The 18,394-nt window shown below is 39.3% G+C and overlaps 1 protein-coding gene across 3 annotated transcripts in view; it reads right to left on the bottom strand.

Annotated features, from left to right (window-relative positions):
• Positions 1-18,394, bottom strand: part of PM20D1 (peptidase M20 domain containing 1) — a 486,974-nt gene that overhangs the window by 446,088 nt on the left and 22,492 nt on the right. For all 3 annotated transcript variants that reach the window (XM_044076838.1, XM_044076837.1, XM_044076839.1), the window contains exon 2: positions 8,669-8,755. In XM_044076838.1, the coding sequence (XP_043932773.1) occupies positions 8,669-8,755 (87 nt within the window). The remainder of the gene's footprint in view (positions 1-8,668; positions 8,756-18,394) is intronic.

Genomic DNA, 18,394 nt, shown 5'->3' on the forward strand with positions numbered 1-18,394 from the left:
GGGGTGAAGTTTGTGCCAAATCTGCCAGATAGCAGATTCCTCAGGTTCAGTAAGAGAGGTACTATCCACTATGCGTTCAGGACATAGTTGGGCATTCCATTTTCGATTTCTGGCATAGCTAAAGAATGCCTTATGATTGCCCTTACCTAGGGATGTTAATTTAGCTTCTTAACTAGCTTTAGAGGACTTTACAAGATATATGATTTGCTTGTTCAAGCTGTGGATGGTATTTTTCTTCTGCTGAGTAAATTCCCTCTTGTTCTTAGACATCAGTTTCTTCCATTTGTTATATAATTTATTTATATTTGAGGTCCACCGGGGTGGCCTATTTTTCTGGGGAGGACCTAGTTTTGATCTGATCAGGTACACATGAGTCTATGCAGTTGTTTAGGTGGTTATACAGGGCATTTGTGTAGTCCTCTGCATAGGAGTTATTGTTGGCTGTGTTAGCAGGGGAGTTGAAGCTTTTTATACCATTGCCTAGTAGGCTGTAATTTGCTTTGGAGAAATTTTTCATTTTTTTTTTTTGCTCCTGTGGGGCTTTCAGGTCTGACAGTTACTTTGAATGAGACAGCTTCATGGTCTGACCTTACTAGGGAGGGCAGCACACAGGGGGTAGTGCAATGATCACCCATATTGAAGAGTCCTGTCTATGAAATTTGAGCCCTTTGTGGGGGGTGCAGACTAGGTGTTCCAGGTGTTTGTATTGACAAAATCCAGGAACCTCAGGGTGAGCATGTTTGCACTAGTGTATGTCACCCAATCAATGGATGTATAGTTGAAATCTCCCACGACCAAAGTGTTTGGCTGTATAGTGAGTGAGTGGTTCTAGTAAGTCCAGCTAGGCAGTGTGCTTCTCTTGGTTCATGGTAGGGGACCCATAGCTAGCAATGATGTTGTAGGGTGTTTCACCTATGGTTAGCTGGACCTGGAGTAGCTTAAGAAGGGCATACTGTTTAACCAGTCTCAAGGTGTATTTGGCTTTAATGAAAATGGATACACCTCCACCTTTGGTTCTTTCACACTTGTTTTGGGGTCTGAACATGTGGAAGGCATTGTAGCCTTGCATGGCTGGGGTGCTCTCTGGGGTCTTGAACCATCTCTCAGTGACTGTACAGATGTCAGCATCTTCTAAGGTGGAGTGCTTCCAGGGAGTGCAGTTTATTGTTTAGGCTCCAATCATTAAGCAGCATAACCTTGAGTTTACCTCAACTGGATTTTTTATGTTGGAAATTTTGTTGTTTTGATATTGCCTAAAAAAGCCACCATGGAGTAGGCAGGCATCTTTGACCGTATCCAAAAGCCTACAGGAGAGTGGTGAAGACCATCGCTGGCAAAGCAGCATGGTCTGTCACCATGTCTTCTCAGGTTTACAGATGCTGCATCCCCCTGGATTGACACCAGAAGCTAAGCTAATTGTTGAAGTCAATCATTTTTTTCTATATTGTGGCATCATCCTGGGTGAAGGCAGAATGCTGCTTAGGGCTAGGGACATATATGCCTGGGACACAGTTTGAGAGTTCAGTGATTTCTCTCTTCGTATAGTTCAGAGTGGACGTCTCAAGTCATTCACCCCAATGTGTAGATTCATAACAGTAATTGTTGCTGAGTGACTCCAGTGCGTGCATGATTCGACAGATCCTTGCATCCGACAGGCAGCTGACCATGACCTTCTCCAGCCTGGTGAGGGGGATATGTGTGTGCCTCATTATGGAGTTGGCTATGCTCACGACATTTGGTTTTGAGGTGTTTTGCCTTATGGGCTTATTTGCTGAGCCACTGGTGTGTGTGTGTGTGTGTGTGTGTGTGTGTGTGTGTGTGTGTGTGTGTGTGTGTCATGTGTGGTGGATTCTATTGGCTTTGCAGTATGTGCAAGTGGTTTGTGCTTGAGAGGTCACTTACCTTTTGGTAAGCTTCTATCAGGTACCTCCATGTATGTGGGATTATGTGTTGTGACCTTGTTTTGTGTGAGAGGTGATGTGTGTTCTGACAACCCATTTGATGTCCATTTTGTTGTTACGTGAGAGAACTGATTCCATATTCAAAGTGTAATTACATCTCTCACATATTGTTTGTTTTAGGAGTAAGTGGTTGTCAGTATACACAAGGTACTTACTACATTGCCTTAGGATGCCCACGTCAATCAGGTTGGTTAGCAAAATGGTTGAAAACTGACCATCCATTATGGCAGGTTTTTACCATAATTACTAATGGGGAGTGGGTTAGTTTGATTAGATTTTTCTCTAGGATTAACAAAGGGGCATATCCTATTGAAGGCTAGGGGTGAAAACTATGGCAACGCTTCTCAGTGTACAACTGAGTTTCCCGCAATGCAGCAGGGAAGCCTGGGAGGGATCACTAATAGATGTCCATGAGGAAATTGTCTTTCAAGGCGTTTGCTGCTATATAGGGCACTGCTGAACTCTGTTGCCCTGTGTGCAGCTTTGCACAAATGCAAGGCTTAAATACAGGCAAAAATTAAACACTAGGCTAAATTACCAATGGGAAAGCACACAATGAGCTTTCCTCCAATAATCTCCAACTCAGATGAGGCTCAGACTACACACTTGCCATAAAGCTGCAGGCAGAGCCCTTATAATGTAAGATGGCTGGAATAGTGCTCAAGTGTAACAATACAGTCTAGACTCATCAGATATGAATCTAGTCTATGCTATGTACTAGCTCCTTAAGGCAAGGTAATTTTGCCATTAATACTGCATTAAGTTACCACTCACCAAGTATGGATATTGACAGACATTAGTTATTTGAATAGGATGGTAAAAGTTCTTGATTATAAAGATATTGTTTTACTGGGGGATTTCAACTACCCAGGAATTTCATGGGTAAACTCAATAATAGTCATTTTAAGTCAGTCTTTCTGAATATAGTTTTAATAAGAGAGATGGTCCAACTTAAGATCATTTCTTGTACTGTTATTCATATCTTGGATTATGTGCTTAATAATGTTGTGAAGTCATTACTAATGCAGGATTACCTCTCTCTTCATCAGATCATAATTTGATACTTTGTAAATTTAAACGAAAGTGTAACAAGGGAATTTATTTGACATGGTATGATTATAAAGCAATTAATTATGGTAAGTTAATTACTGCTATTCAGGGAATCGACTGGGGAAAATTAACTTGCAATTATGTAGTGAAAGAATATCAGCTGTTAGTAAACATTTTGTCTTCTTCTGTGGAAGCAACTAGGAAGTTTGAAAACAGTAATGGGGAGCTGAATAATAAACATCCTTGGTGGAATAAGACATTACGTAGATTGTTAAGGCAAAAGAAGCCAGTTTGCAGTTTATAAGATATATTGTACTATTAGAAATAAAAGGATACATAATACTACTAACAAGACTCTTAAGAGGAAAATTAAACAGATGAGGAGTGATTATGAGGTTAAACTCATTTGACGATGCTAACAAAAAAAGCTTTTTATAAATATAACTCATTACAGCAGAGTGACGTCTCCAGGCATTTCTGCAGTTACCTCCTGCTGCACCTCTAGGCATCAAATATTGCCTGCTCATATTTGCATTAATATTTCCAAAACCATGCTACATACAAGGTATCAGACTATTTTATCTTGACGCATACATGACAGCAAACACAACTGTATTGCTATATGACTTCTATCAATTAGTATTTGGTAGAACTGTAAGGTGATAACTTCATTTTTTCAAGGCTGAAGCCACACCCACTGGGAGTTTAAAGGTACACACTTAAAAGAAGGCTACTGGAGGGAATAAGTTAATGTGTGATATACAAATTTATCAATAACAGATATTTTTATAATTAATGAGAGTGAAGTCTGTGATCCAAATGTTATTGCTAATAAACTTATTGAGCATTTTGTGTTAAAAAATCTTGATAATTTGGACACACATAGCCATGACTTGTTTATGCCATGTGGATTATGCCAGTGTATTACAGAAAACTCTATCTGGATGCTTTATACAAGATTAAAAAAAAAACTCTTATGGCCAGATTTTATTTTGACGTTGCTATTGGCAAAATTTGTTCACCTGTTCTGTTGTTAAGTAATACAATAATTTTTTTAAAACTAGGTTATGTCCCAGAAGAGTGGAAAATTTCCCATGTAACTACATACAAAAAGGTAAGGAAAAGAGGACATTGGCAATTGTAGGCCAGTAAGTCTGACCTCTATGCTTGTTAAAGGTTTTGCGAGATGTATTACTGACCTTTTATCTATGACTGGAATTTTCCTTCATATAGTGGATCTTGAAGAGCATGGCTATCTTAAAAGCAGGTCAACACTCACAAACCTAATTAGCTTCTATAATAATATTAGTGAAGCTAAGGAACAGAGCTTAGCACCTGGTATTTTATGTTTTAGATTTATCTAAAGCCTTTGACTGTCTGTCTCAGCTAGTAATTGGAAAATGTTTAAAAAGTCTAAATGTGAAGGATTACATAGCCAGATGGATTTTGTAATGGACATAAAAGAGTTAAATATAAAGGTGCTTTACCAAAGTCTTTACCTTTACAGTCAGGTGTTCCACAGGGGTCTGTTTTGGGACTTATTTGTAACATTGTCTCCTTTACCATACCAAAACAAAGGGAAGCTTGGCTAAACATGACGATGGCTGTACATTGTTTTTTATGTCGAGTGAGGAAGAAAAACACACATTTTAGTACTTGTTTGAGCAAACTTACTGAACATGCAACAGAGAGTTCAAAACTTTAGCTATGATAAATATATTATTTATTTCACTAATAAATTGCAGTGGGGATATTTTAGCTTATTTGGTAATGAATTGTCAGTTACAGATTTATGGGTCTATATTAGAAACCCAAAAGCCGAATTACGCAAATACGTATTCATCGACATATAAAGGTTGATGTGCGAAATGAGCGAACGTAAATGGCAAAAGGGAGAACGCCAAACATGATACCGGAAGCAAAAGCTTCATACAGGTAAGGTAAACCCAACTCAAAAAAACCTAAACTAAAACACTTTTCTAAACGTTTTTGCAGGGGGGCAAGCCCCCACCCCCACACCCCCCTACCTAAATATACCAACTTCGAGACTGCACTACAGTGAGGAAAAGGATTTATTTCCTCATCCCCATGATCACCCTGCTGGCTGAGGAAATATGTTCGGCGTTCTCCCTTTCGCCATTTACGTTGTACGCTCTTTTCATACATCGACATTTATGTGTCGATGTAAACGTATTTGCGCAATTCAGCTTTCGGGTTTCTAATATAGATCCCATATTTATATAAGGATTTAGGTATTGCAATTTCTTCTACGTTACTATTTGATAGACATGTTCCTTATGTCTGCAGTAAGGCTCTAAAAAAGATGGGGTACATTTTGATATCACTATCTACTACAGATGCTGACTGTCTTACTATTGTTTATAAGACGTATAAAAGATCAGTTTCAGAAGACAATGGTGCTTTTTGCATGCATATTCAAGAACAGTTACATAAATTAGAGAATATTCAATGACAATTCACTAAGGGGATTGGTCTGTCAAGTAGTTTAACTATATCTAAGATCTCAGTACATGGGCAATAGGTAACATTTATAAAACATATTGAAGGAATCAGTGTTCCTTGTTAACCATCTGGCCTGACCACTGTACACTGCTTATGGACTTATGAACTAGAAAGGATACAAAATGTCCATGCCATTTAAACTGAACAATATGCAAAAACTTGTGTTTGCAAATGGCTGTCATGATTCCAAACAAAGATTACCAAGAAAACGAAATTGGGGGGGGGGGGGGGCTCAAGAAACAATGAGAGAGTGGGATTTTGGATGCAGATCCTTAAGGAGAATAACCATACAGATTACATTCGTAAATTAGCAGAAAGTATTCTAAGAACTGAGCCAACATGGGAATGGAGAAAGGATATTCTGTCAAGTGGGATGACTGCAATTAGGGATACAGAAAAGAAGCAAGAGGGGTCTAGAATTTATTGGAGAAAACTGGCAAAAGAGCCAAGGTATTAGGAGCAAATAATTACAGAGGGAAATGTAATAGAATGGGAAGAGGCCAAGAATTTATTTGGACTGCAGGCTAGAGATTGATATCAATTACTGACAAACAATGGGGGATATATGTATATCTCCCAAATATTCAACAAAGTCTAAAAGATTTAGGATGTTTGCTTGAAAGCATTTACCTTGGTATTTTTATACCCCATGTGACTTTTTCCTCAGGTATATAGCAAATGTTGGAGGCGTGATAGGAACGAAAGAAATAATTGAGAACATATTTTCTGGGAGAGTAATGAGTTGGCAGACTTTAAAAATTCCCTGCATACTACTCTATCAGCAATACTGGGTAAGCAAAGCTGTATGATTAAGAAAATTATTTTTTTGAGCTATGTTACAGAATCAGAATTGCCTAGACATAGTAAGGCCTTGCTGGGTCTAATTATGGTGGTACCAAAACAATTACTAGGCAATGGAAATCAAAGTCTAAACCAACTGTACTAGAAACAGTGACTATAGTAACAGAGATAAAACAACTGAAAATGGGATGTTTAGAAAAGGGTATGTGCAAATTGCATAGAAAAAAAGGAATTGTGGGAACAATACATGCAGATGAGGAATAAGGTTTAAAGGAAGGCGGGATCTGAAGGAGCTATGTAAGGTTTGACTGGCAATGACTACCTAGATTGTCTATGTCATAAGTGATAATTTAAAAAAGATGTTTCTTGTTTAATTAAAACAAATATGACATGGAGCAATAAATATACAAGTGCTTAACCTTCTGAAGTCAATGGAATCAGACATGAAATAATTAAAGGCAGACAACTAAAAATGTCACCATGAATACATATTGCACCATAACAAGTCTAACTGCACTAACATACACAGTGTTGCAAGCACTGCATGCTGTCAACATCTGAAGTTATAGTCAGCCTGACTCGGTAATACTGTAGTACTTGGTACTTTTGTTCTGAAATTAATTAGAGATATATGGCTCCATAAATTTATGACACTCTCATGTAAACAATTTTGCTGAAGTTCTGGTACGACTTTGAAAAGTTAGGCAAATAGCAAACTCTTGCAAGTACAACATACAACAAAATACATAATCAGTTAATAAACCTCCCGTGATTTCTTACATTGTAAATGTGACTGACTGAATTCAGATTCACAGTCCTCCTTCACTGGTCAATGGCAGACATTCTTATACAGTCTGAAACAATACGTGACTTTGGAGGTCTGAAGCCCAGCATCTCAGGAATATTATGATTATCTAATTATCTATTCCACAGTGGCCCTCATACACTCCTGGCTTATTTCTGCAAAACAGTCCCAAAACAGAAGTACTTCAGTTTAAAAATTCAATATGCATAACACGGTGGATTTGTTGTACACTGCACAAAAAACAGGCTTCTGAGTATGCAGTCTATGTCCAACATATTTATTTTTAAGTTAGGTTTATAACTACTTCTCTTGTTGACTTTAGGATACCAAGAAAACTCAGACTGCTGTACATTTATTTCTCCTTCTTGAAGTAAGGCTCCACAGAAAACATTTTGAAGCTATTATACTGAGGGAATGGTACTTTTTCTCATTTACGTCCTACTCAAATATCCACATCCTTGGTGCACACACTTAAGGGTCTGATCACTGCTCATGGTGTACATTAATCCATGTATGAGGTAGTATTGTCAGTTCCGCCTATTGCTGAAAATGCTCAACTGCAGCTTTCCTAGAACCCAAAGGGGACTAGTACATTGATTATAAAATGATCCCTCCTGTAAAGGATACTCAGAACTGTGGCCCTGCCTTACTTTTCTAACAGCTGTCTTCTTCAGTGTACTGTGGGTAGATGCCCTTCCTCTGAACCATTTAATAACTTTTCTTTTGGTTTCTTCCTTCTTTGTCCCCCTTTTACATGCCCTCCAACTAATCATCAGCACATATGCACAAATTTTACTTTCAGTGTCCTAGTACCATCTCCTAGGGCTGGGACCACACCAGTGGCAGGCTGGGAAGGTTAAGTGGAATGATGCAGTTAGCAGCACATGTGCTGTCCTGCATGCCAGAATGTCAAGGATTTCCTTTTTTTGTATGCTTTAACTGGGTACAGCTACTGGATGTCACAAGCATCACTGCATATAATGTCAGTTAGCTCTGGGCCCCCTTCAATGCCAAAATATTAATGGCAATTGCCACAAGATTATGGCACCATCCTCCAGTGTCTGTGGTGCGTCACATCTGTCATATTTCATATAGCAAAAAATTCTCTACTGCAGAGATGGCGCACCTGTAAAGTCACTCTTCCCCCACCCCACCCCCATCTAGCTCTTCTAGAGCTCATGCCTTTAGTTGAACTTGAATCAGCTGGGTGGTAGTCAGAACTCTCTATTAACTTTTCTAATTTAAAGATCTTGCCAATGCTATGCAGTCCCAATAAAATTTTGTGAAAATGATTTTGTTCACAACAGACTGCTTCTATTATATGAAGTTAATTTACTGTTCTTTCAAAACCTGAGAATCATAGCTCACACAATCTAGTTTGAGTTCAATACAAAAATGATTCACATTTACATAGCCTGAGAAACCAAACCTCATATACATGTTTTGCCAAATCTGACATTCTATTTCAGTAAGGAAAAACAAACATTAAATATATGCCAATAACAAAAAGTTCTTTACTTCATAGTACCTTTACGAATGTAGTCACCAAATTCTTGCAATGCTGTTGTATTTGCCTTGGTCTGTGAGAAAGAAACAGTAGGAATCCTGATTGCATCTGAAAAAAGTAATATATAAGAATACAAATATTACTAGTAGTTATATAATGTATATACAACCAAACATGAATAGGTGCTGTACCAGAAAGTAAGCCAGTCGCACAGTCTTTATATGCAAACGTACTTCCTGAAAGATTAGAGCAAATTGGATTTGCAGCATTTTTTTTCAGTAACCAAGTGCTGCTCAGTAAAAGAATCCACTTGAAAGCAACAAAATCAAATAGATGTAAAATACCAGATTTAAAAATAATAATGTGAAATACAAATATCTGAGTTCCAAAAGAGTAGTCAAAGAGAATGTTTGTTTTTGTGCTATGCTGAAATTACTGGCCACCCATCTCTTAATTAGAAAGAGAATGCTCTACAAGCTCAGTGTTATAAAAGCAAACGGAGGAGTACCTGATATCTCCAACACCGTGTCAACCTCAAGACAAACCTCAAAAGCAAATCAGAGAGGGCAAATTTTGAATGAGCAAAGAGGCATTTCAAATTGTGACGTTGTGGATTTAGGAATTTAATCCCAAAGGAAATACAACTCAGTGGCTGCATTTACCCCTAGGGTATAATATACTGAGACTTGACTGTATAAAAAATAAAGGTGGGGGAGTAGCAGTCTTGTTCAAAGAGGGACTTCAAATCTCCACTACTCCATTCCACCCTCCTCAAGATAGTAAGGCAGAAATACTTATCTCCAAACTTCAAATCAACCAAAAAAAAAATCCCTATATATCATCTGCATCTACCTGCCAAAAGGTAATAACATCTCTACTATAGAAAATATTCTAAGCTGGGTGTCCTTAACTTACCCCCAAGAAACTATTATACTTGGAGATTTTAACACTGACTGGAAAAATGTCAATGCTGATAATCCTTCCTCCCATATCAACCTTCATGGCTTTACTCAATCTATCACCTCTACAACCAGAATCAATAAACCAAATAACAAAGAGAGCACCCTAGACTGGATACTAATAAATAGGCAAGCACAAACATACAATGTAGGAACTCTACCGGACGACATTAGTGATCATACTTTGACCTACATCCTCAGACAGAAAAAAGATATCTCAATTCCCCCCACATACAGAATCGTATGTACCAATAAACACTTTAACCCAGTAGCATTCCAAAATGAACTAAGTGCCTGTGACTGGAACCCACTAAAAACTCTACCTCTTGAGGAGGCTGTCAATTATCTAAACTCTACGTTCCTATCCATCCTTGACAAGCATGCACCCAAAAGGTCCATTAGAATGAAGGCCAAACCAGCCCCCTGGCTTTCCAAAGAAACCAGACAAAAAATTCTACTTAGAAATAAATCCTGGGCTAAGTGGAGAACTAACAAAAACATTACCAATGAACAGATTTATAAGCAACTAAGAAATAGCACAAAAAAAGGCAATACTCATGGATAAAAAGAACTACTACTGTAAACTACAAGAAAATCACCAAAACAACCCCCAGAAATTCTGGTCTAGTATCAATAAACTCCTTTCTCCAGGACACTCTCGTACACCAACCCCACATTGGGCTGATCCTGATACCCCCCATCAAACTGCAAATGCCTTCAATTCCTTTTTCACAAAAACCATACAAGCACTAGTCAACTTACTCCAGACAACTCAAACCTTCCCACTTCCTTACCCAGCACTCATCCAATCTTCCACATGCAGCCAGTCTCCACCACTCATCTACAAATTCATCCAAAAACTTAAACCTTGTACTCCTTCTGCTGACCAGCTACCCTCAGAATACCTCCAAAAAGTGGCCAAAGCAATTTCCTATCCCATATCCATCCACATAAACAGAACCATTAAGGAGGGAAACGTTCCAGACATTTGGAAAATCTCCCATATTATTCCCCTACACAAAGGTGGTAACTCCAATTTCTTCTCAAACTACAGGCCAATAGCCCTATTATCACCCTTAGCAAAAATAATGGAAAAATGCATTCATCATCAACTTTTAAACCATTTAACTCAAAATAACTCAATAGCTAAGTGCCAGCACGGTTTTAGGCCATCTCATAGTACCACTACTGCCCTGTTATCCTTTACAGATGTTATAAATAGAAATCGTAATAACAACCACCTCTCATCTGCACTCTTTATTGACCTCTCAAAAGCTTTTGACATGGTAAACCATACCCTTCTTATCAACATTCTTGAATCCTTTTCCCTGGACTCTCTGGGTATTAAGTGGTTCAGATCCTACCTAACCAATAGACAACAAGCAGTCCTCTGGGAAAATAATTTATCAAAAAAGTACGAACAACCTCAAAAAATGTGGCTTTAATCGTTTTGTATGGTGGCTGTTTATGTTTGTGCAATATTAAACCGAGTGGAAAACAACCTTTGGAGGTGCTTGCTTTCATCCTGGATTTCCTTTGACTGTTTAAAATAATTTATCATCCCTTCTACCAGTCACTCTGGGAGTCCCTCAGGGCTCTATTCTAGGCCCACTTCTTTTTTTCTCTTTTTATCAACGACCTCCATTTAGCAATCCCTCAAGCCACCTGCATACAATATGCTGATGATTCAACTTTAATATGCTCAGCAAGCTCCCCTACTGAACTACATTCACTGACTCAGAATGTATTCAACATAGTTGAAACTTGGTTTACAAAGCGTTGCCTCCTTCTCAATGCAAAAAAAAAACAAACTCCTTCTCTTTACACCCACCAGAAAGTCCATCCCTATTGATTTCTCTGTTATTTCCAATAATTCCACAACTATACACCCCGACTCTACCACCACGTTGTTAGGAATCACTATTGATAATAACCTGACATTCGATATCCACATAAATAATACCATTAAAGATGTCAACAGAAAGATAGGCTCCTTATACAGAATCAAAACTTTCTTAACTCCAGTAGCCAAAACCAAGACTGCAAACTTCCATTTAATTTCAACTCTTCTTTATGCCTCTCCCATATATACAAACCTCAAAAAGAATAACCTTACCAAATTGGCCCATGCCTACAACAGCATCGCTAGATTTGCCACTGGTAATCCCTTTAGAACTCACCACTGTCTAAATCTACTACAGCTAGGCTGGCTTGAACTTAAAAACCATCTGAAAATCTCCCAACTAACCATTGCCCATAAGATATTTTACCAGCCCAACAGCACTCCAGTACTATCCAATCTCATAATCCCCTATAAAAACTTAAACTCCCTACGCTCTTCTAGTAAACTTCTAGGTAGCATTACCAAGACTAACAACATAGCTGGTGACTCCCTGTTTTCTAACACAATGGGAAAAGACTGGAACCTACTTCCCAATGACTTAACATCACTTTCCTCCTTGTCTCTCTTTAAACAAAAACTCAAAATTCACCTTAAGACACACTGGTTATGCCCCTGCAGTAACCCAGACTAACCCTCTAGTTCTGCTAATATTATCTCCACCTCCTACAAAATTTCCTATACTTCATTCCATACTTCTTGCTGCAGAGCTGGAACTGGTGAACATACTCGAACATAATATTGTATTTCTTCCTTCTGACTATCACAAAACATATCAGTTCATAATTCTATAATCACCTTTTATGACTGGTATTAGTGTAAATATTTTAACATATACCTGTATAATCCCTTCATTATCTCTATTTTTATTATGCTTCCTGCATTTTTATTGTACTGTTATCGTTTACTATGTAACAACTATGACTCACATCTTGGTATTGTTTTGTATTGTAATGTAATTTCCAATTTAAAATCAAATTGTTTTCTACTGGAGCTTTTCTCCTCGGGCCTCAACTGAAAATGGAAATATATCCAGTTAGAATAGCCCGGTAAACAAAAGTAAAACAAATAAATAAAATAACCAAATGGGGTGACATTCCAACCAAGTACTGCTCCCTCTGGAAACTCCAAAATAATTTACACACATACTCACAGTACACTTTCTTACACTTCTTCAGGTGAAATAATTCAGATATTTGTCAACTGTAAATAAAGGTATTTCAGTTAATGCTTTAATTCCCAAGAGTTGAATAAAGGCCAACAGACTAACTTATTCTATGGTACCAGGTATCACAGCAAAGCATTCATGTTTGCTTCTCAAGTATTACTCCGGCTGTGCTATACTGCTTGTTACACAGCAAGTTCTTAAAGGAGACCTTAACATCTCCAGTTCCTGAAACAAGCTTATATGCAGCAATATGCTGAAAAACAACAACATCTAAACATCTGTTCTTAATAGCATATAGATGTCTTGATAAATTTTATTCAAAGGTTGTCTATAGTTGTTTTTTTCACGAAAAGCCTGAATACAAATATTTTACACACCTACATAGCCACCTATATCAAACCAGTAGTGCTACAATAATCTTACCCTATAAAATAGGAATTTATAAATAATACCAAAAATAAACACACAAAAAAGGACAAGTGATCTGAAAATCCCAAATTCTTTACTTGCGCAACTTAGTTTAGCGTCTTCACTAAACTAAGTTTTATAGATGAAAGTGCGACACCGAGTCTTGCAAGTAAATAATTTGGGGTTTTTGGCTCACTTGCCATTTTTATTTTTATGTATTTTCTGCTTGATTTATTGCAGTTGCATGTGAGCCAGTAAAATGTCTTTATTTTTTAACAAATTTATACATCTCATTAGTTTTATTGCACAAAATAATCTATAATTTTAACATTACAGTTAACAAGAAAGCACACAGAGACTTCACAATTAAAGAATGTGGTTTCAAAAATCCTCTAGCACAGGAAATCTCCATCTTTTCAGACTTTCAGACAGTGGCATGGCAGAACAGTTCGAAGGAGGAGGATCTTTTCTTTTATGCTGCTTAGATACAGATATGTAAAGAATGAGGTGGGAGTAATCAGCACCTGGCAAGAGTTGAAACCAGGGTAGAATAAGTCATGCCACACAGTTTGCAGAGAGAATCAGAAAGGCCAGTGTCAAGCCTAAAGGCTGCAGTTTGGTTACTTTTATATACATGTAAATTTGCCTGTATCACAAGTAATAATTCAATAAAGGTGTAAAACAAAGCCAGAGTTTGCTAATGTCACATGCAGCATAGTCTTCTCCCACAACATCAATGCCAACTGCTACACTGCAGTGGCTCAACTATTCACTAATCAAAGACCTTACTTTTCCCGCATTACGCTGATATAAGACACTACAGTTGTGTACCTACCATAAATGTAGATGTTAGAGTGTATTCACTGTTGCAGTCATTACAATTGGGTTATCCTGCTGGCAGGCTACCCGCAGTCGGCCTGAGTTCCAAAGTCTAGGTCACACGTCGGTTGCTGTCGCCTTTTCCCTGACGTCAGTGCACTAGGGGTATATAAGATGCAGCCAACGCCATTTTCTTCAGTTTTTCTTGCCCCAGATGTCAGGTACCCCTAAAATGGTAGGCTAAATTATGCCAATAAGCAAGCATGCACAAAAAACAACTTTTCCTTCATCTACAAGCAAATACACCACATAGGTTGTATAGAGTAGAAAAGTAAAGTACAGTTAGGTCCCAGTAAATATGAAAAGGGGGATGGTGGGAGGGTAACCTGGACTGCAACAGTGAATACACTCTTGACATCTACATTTATGGTAGGTACACAGCTGTACTATGTTCATCATGTTTCACCGTTGCAGTCATTACAATTGGGTTGAATCCCAAAGCTAAGGTTGGGAGGCTGGAGCTAAATAGGATTAGGAGAGGCTATACGGCCCTGCAGAACTGCAGTGGCAAAGCCTGCCCTGGATTTAGAGTAGAGAGGTAGGTGATAGTGCTTTGTAAAGGTATGCACTGAACTCCAAGTTGCAGCCTCTAAGATGTCTGTGGTTGGTACTCCTCTGAGGAAGGCTGCTGAAGTGGCTGCTGCCCTGGTTGAATGTGGCCTAATGCCCTTAGGCACTGGTTTTGCCATGCTGTGAATAGCAGAAACGAATGCAATGGCCTATCCACTTTGAAACAGTCTGTTTTGAGATGGGCTTTCCTTGTGATGCTGCAGCATATACCACTAGAAGTTGCTCAGTCTTTCTGAAAGCTTTAGGTTCTGTTCAAGTAGAAGCATAGCTGTCTGTGAATGTCCAAAGAATGCAGAATTCTCTCACCCTTATTCTGTGGGTTTGGATAAAAAGTAGGCAAATTAATTGTTTTGTTAAGGGCCACACTGGACACTACCTTAGGCATAAATGTAGGGTTTTTCCTCAGCGAAACCCTGTCAGGATGGAAAATGATAAAAAGGTTCCACAGCCATGAATGCCTGTAACTCTGAGACTCTTCTAGCGGAGGTTATTGCTAGGAGCATAGCTGTTTTCCAGGATAAGAATTTTATGTCAGCTGCAGAAACTGGCTCAAACGGAGGCAGTGTGAGTTTTTCCAAGACATAGTTGAGGTCTCATGCAGGTATTGGTGCTCTCCTTGGAGGTCTTATGTTTTTGGCCCCTCTGAGGTACTGCCTCAATAACGGATGAGAAAAAAATAGGTGGTTCTGTATTGTAATGAGCTGAAATGGCAGAGACATGAATTTTAATTGATGAAAAGGAAAGGCCTTTATCCAGCATCTCAGTTAAGTTTTGTAAAATCTGAGGAATATTTGGAACAACCGTGTCAATGCCTTGTGCTTGGTTCCAAGCACAGAATCTCTTCCATTTGTCTGCATAAGATTTTCTGGTGCTAGGCCTCCTGGCCTCCAAAATAACATCCATTACTGCTTTAGAAAGAGGTGTGTCTTGAGAGGCTATATTATCTGCCATGCCGCCAGGTTTAAGGTTTTGAGTTGGCTGTGCAGTATCTGGCTGTCTTGTTGGGTCAACAAGTGAGGAATTTGAGGTAATGTCCAGGCTGGGCAGTGAGACAAGCTCTTTAGGATTGGGTACCAGTGCTGGTGGGGCCAGTCTGGGGCAATCACTATCATTTTTGGTTTCTCTTGTCTGACCTTGAGGAGTACCTTGGGGAGGAGAGGCAGAGGAGGAAAGGCATATACTGTTAGATTTTTCCAGCCGAAAGATAGAGCATCCACTTTCCATGCTTGCTTGTGATAAGTCCTTGTGCAGAACCTTTGTAGTTGGTAGTTGTGAGGAGAGGCAAATAGGTCTATGTCCGGGCATCCCCAGGTCTTTGTTATCATGCTGAAGACTTGTGGATCCAATTTCCACTTGTGGGGATCCATTAGATTTCTGCTTAGTTCGTCTGCCAGAGTATTTTTCCTTCCTGGCAGGAATTGAGCTTGCAGATGTACTTGGTAAGTCAATGCTGTGTGCCACAAGTTCATGGCTAGTCTGCAGAGGGGGTAGGAGTGTGTGCCTCCCTGCTTGTTTATGTACCACATGACTGTAGTATTGTCCGTCTTTATTACTAGTTGTCCTGGATGAAGTTGATCCTTGAAGGCTGTTTGGGCACTCTGAACAGCTAGCATCTCTCTTTGATTGATATGTAGATGCATTTGACTTGCAGACCATGTACCCCGAATACATCTTCCTGCCATATGGCCCCCCCAGGTGTAATCTGATGCATCTGTTGTCAATATCTGCCTGGCTGTGGGTAAGGTGAATGGCTGTCCTGTATTGTGGTGACAGGCTTTTGCCCACCATCGAAACAATTGTTGCAGGCAGGGAATGAGGGTAATTATTGTTTCCAGGATGTGGCAATGTTGAGTCGAAACACCTTTTAGATACCATTGAAGTTTCCTCATATGCAGTCTTGCATATGGAATTAGCAGAATGCAGGATGCCATGAAACCCAAGGCCTGCAGAATTTTTCTTGCAGATAACTGGGTCTTTGTTGCCAACATTTTGAAGTAAGTAGTCAGTTCTCTGTGTTTGTCTGGCGTGCGATAAGCCATCTGGGCAGTTGTATTTAAGCTTGCACCCAGGAATATTATCTCTTGAGAGGGTACGAGTTTTGATTTCTTCTCATTTACTGTGTACCCTAGGCAAATTAGTAATCTTTTTACAAATGCCAGATGCTTTAGTAGAATGTCTTTGGTCTCTGATTGAATAAGGCAGTCATCCAAGTAGGGATATATTTGAGTTCCTCTTTGTCTGCAAAATGCAATTACTGGTGTCAGGCATTTTGTGAAGACCCTGGGCGCAGTAGATAAGCCAAAGGGCAGTGCATTGAGCCAGCTGTGAATCTGAGGTATCTTCTGCAAGATTGTCTGATTGGGACATGCAGGTATGCCTCTTTGAAGTCCAAAGTTACAAGCCAAGCCTTCTTGCCCAGCATGGGCAGAAGCTGTTACAGAGTCAACATTTTGAATTTTGGAACGTCCAGAAAAGTATTTAGAATAGACAGGTCCAGAATTGGTCTCCATGCTTTGTCCTTTCTTGGTACTAAGAAAAGTCTTGAGTAAAATCCTTGTCCCTGCTCTTGTTGAGGCACTGGCTGAATAGCCCTCATGTCCATGAGAGATGAAACTTGTTTTTGTGCCTCTGCCCATTGATTGTGTGGCAGGTCTGGCATACATTTTGCCTTTGGAAGGGTGTGAAAGTGGAACCTGTAGCCCTGAGAGACTATATTTAAGACCCATTTGTCCTGGGTGATCATGTGCCAGTTTTGTGAAAAAAGTTCTAGCTTTTCCCCCAAGGGTGCTGCCAACAGATAAATGCTTGTCATTGGCAGAGGGAAGTCATTGGGATTGTTTCCTATATGGCTGTGATTTGTCTTCTCCGCTTTTGGAGGTAGAAGCACCCCATTGTTTGGGCCTGTATGAGCCCTGGGGCTGCTGTCTGCCTCTAGGGCATCTGTATCTGCCTCTTTGTGGCCTGTCTGACATGGGAAAGGACCAATTCTTAGAAGGCCAGTTCCTGCTAAATCTGGGTGGCTGTACCTGTAAGAAATCCTTCACTGTCTGCATAGATTTAGCTTTATCCTCCATTTTCTTCAACACCTCTTCTGCCTTAACACCAAATAAAGTATCATGCTGTAATGGAGCATCCAATAATTTTGCTTTAACATGATCAGGCAGAGTCTGTTCCTTTAACCAAGCATGCCTTCTAATGACAGAACCTGTTACAGCGACCATGTAAGAGGCCTCCAGTGAATCATAACCACATTGCAAAGTATGTTTTCCCACTTGTTCAGCTGCATGCAATAAAACCTGCATTTCCTTGTTCTCAGCACATTTAGAATTTGTCAACATTTTCTGTTTTAGCAGAGACATCAAGTATTGCTGATATTTAAGCATATGAAACTGACAATTTAAAGCCCTTACAGCCAAGGTAGCAGAAGTGTAAACTTTTTTCCCCCATCTGTCCAGTGCCCTAGAATCTCTATCTGAGGGGACAGAGTTTTTTGCAGTAGCAGCCTTGACCCCTTTGTGACCCTGAGAAATAGTTTCTGGGTCAGCAGCAGGGTTTTTATATAGAAATTTATGAGAATCTGGAACCCTGTAGTATCTGTCTGGCTTAACAGGTGCAGGAGGTAAAGAGTCGGGAGACAGGTCGGACTCTGAAAATACATAATCTACAATGTCTAGAACAGGAGGAATAGCAAGAGGTCTGTGCTGAGGTAGTAAAAGAAAGTCTCTGAGCCTTTTCTTAGAATCTGAATAATCTTGGCTCTCCCAGTGGAAATGCTCCCTCATTTTATGCAGGGTTTCCCCAAATGAGTAATCCTCAGGAGGAGAAGCTGAAGGAATAGATTATTCAGCATCAGAATCCTCATA

This window comes from Protopterus annectens, chromosome 7.part0, assembly GCF_019279795.1.
Source record: "Protopterus annectens isolate FY-2018-M chromosome 7.part0, PAN1.0, whole genome shotgun sequence".
Taxonomy (NCBI): domain Eukaryota; kingdom Metazoa; phylum Chordata; order Ceratodontiformes; family Protopteridae; genus Protopterus; species Protopterus annectens.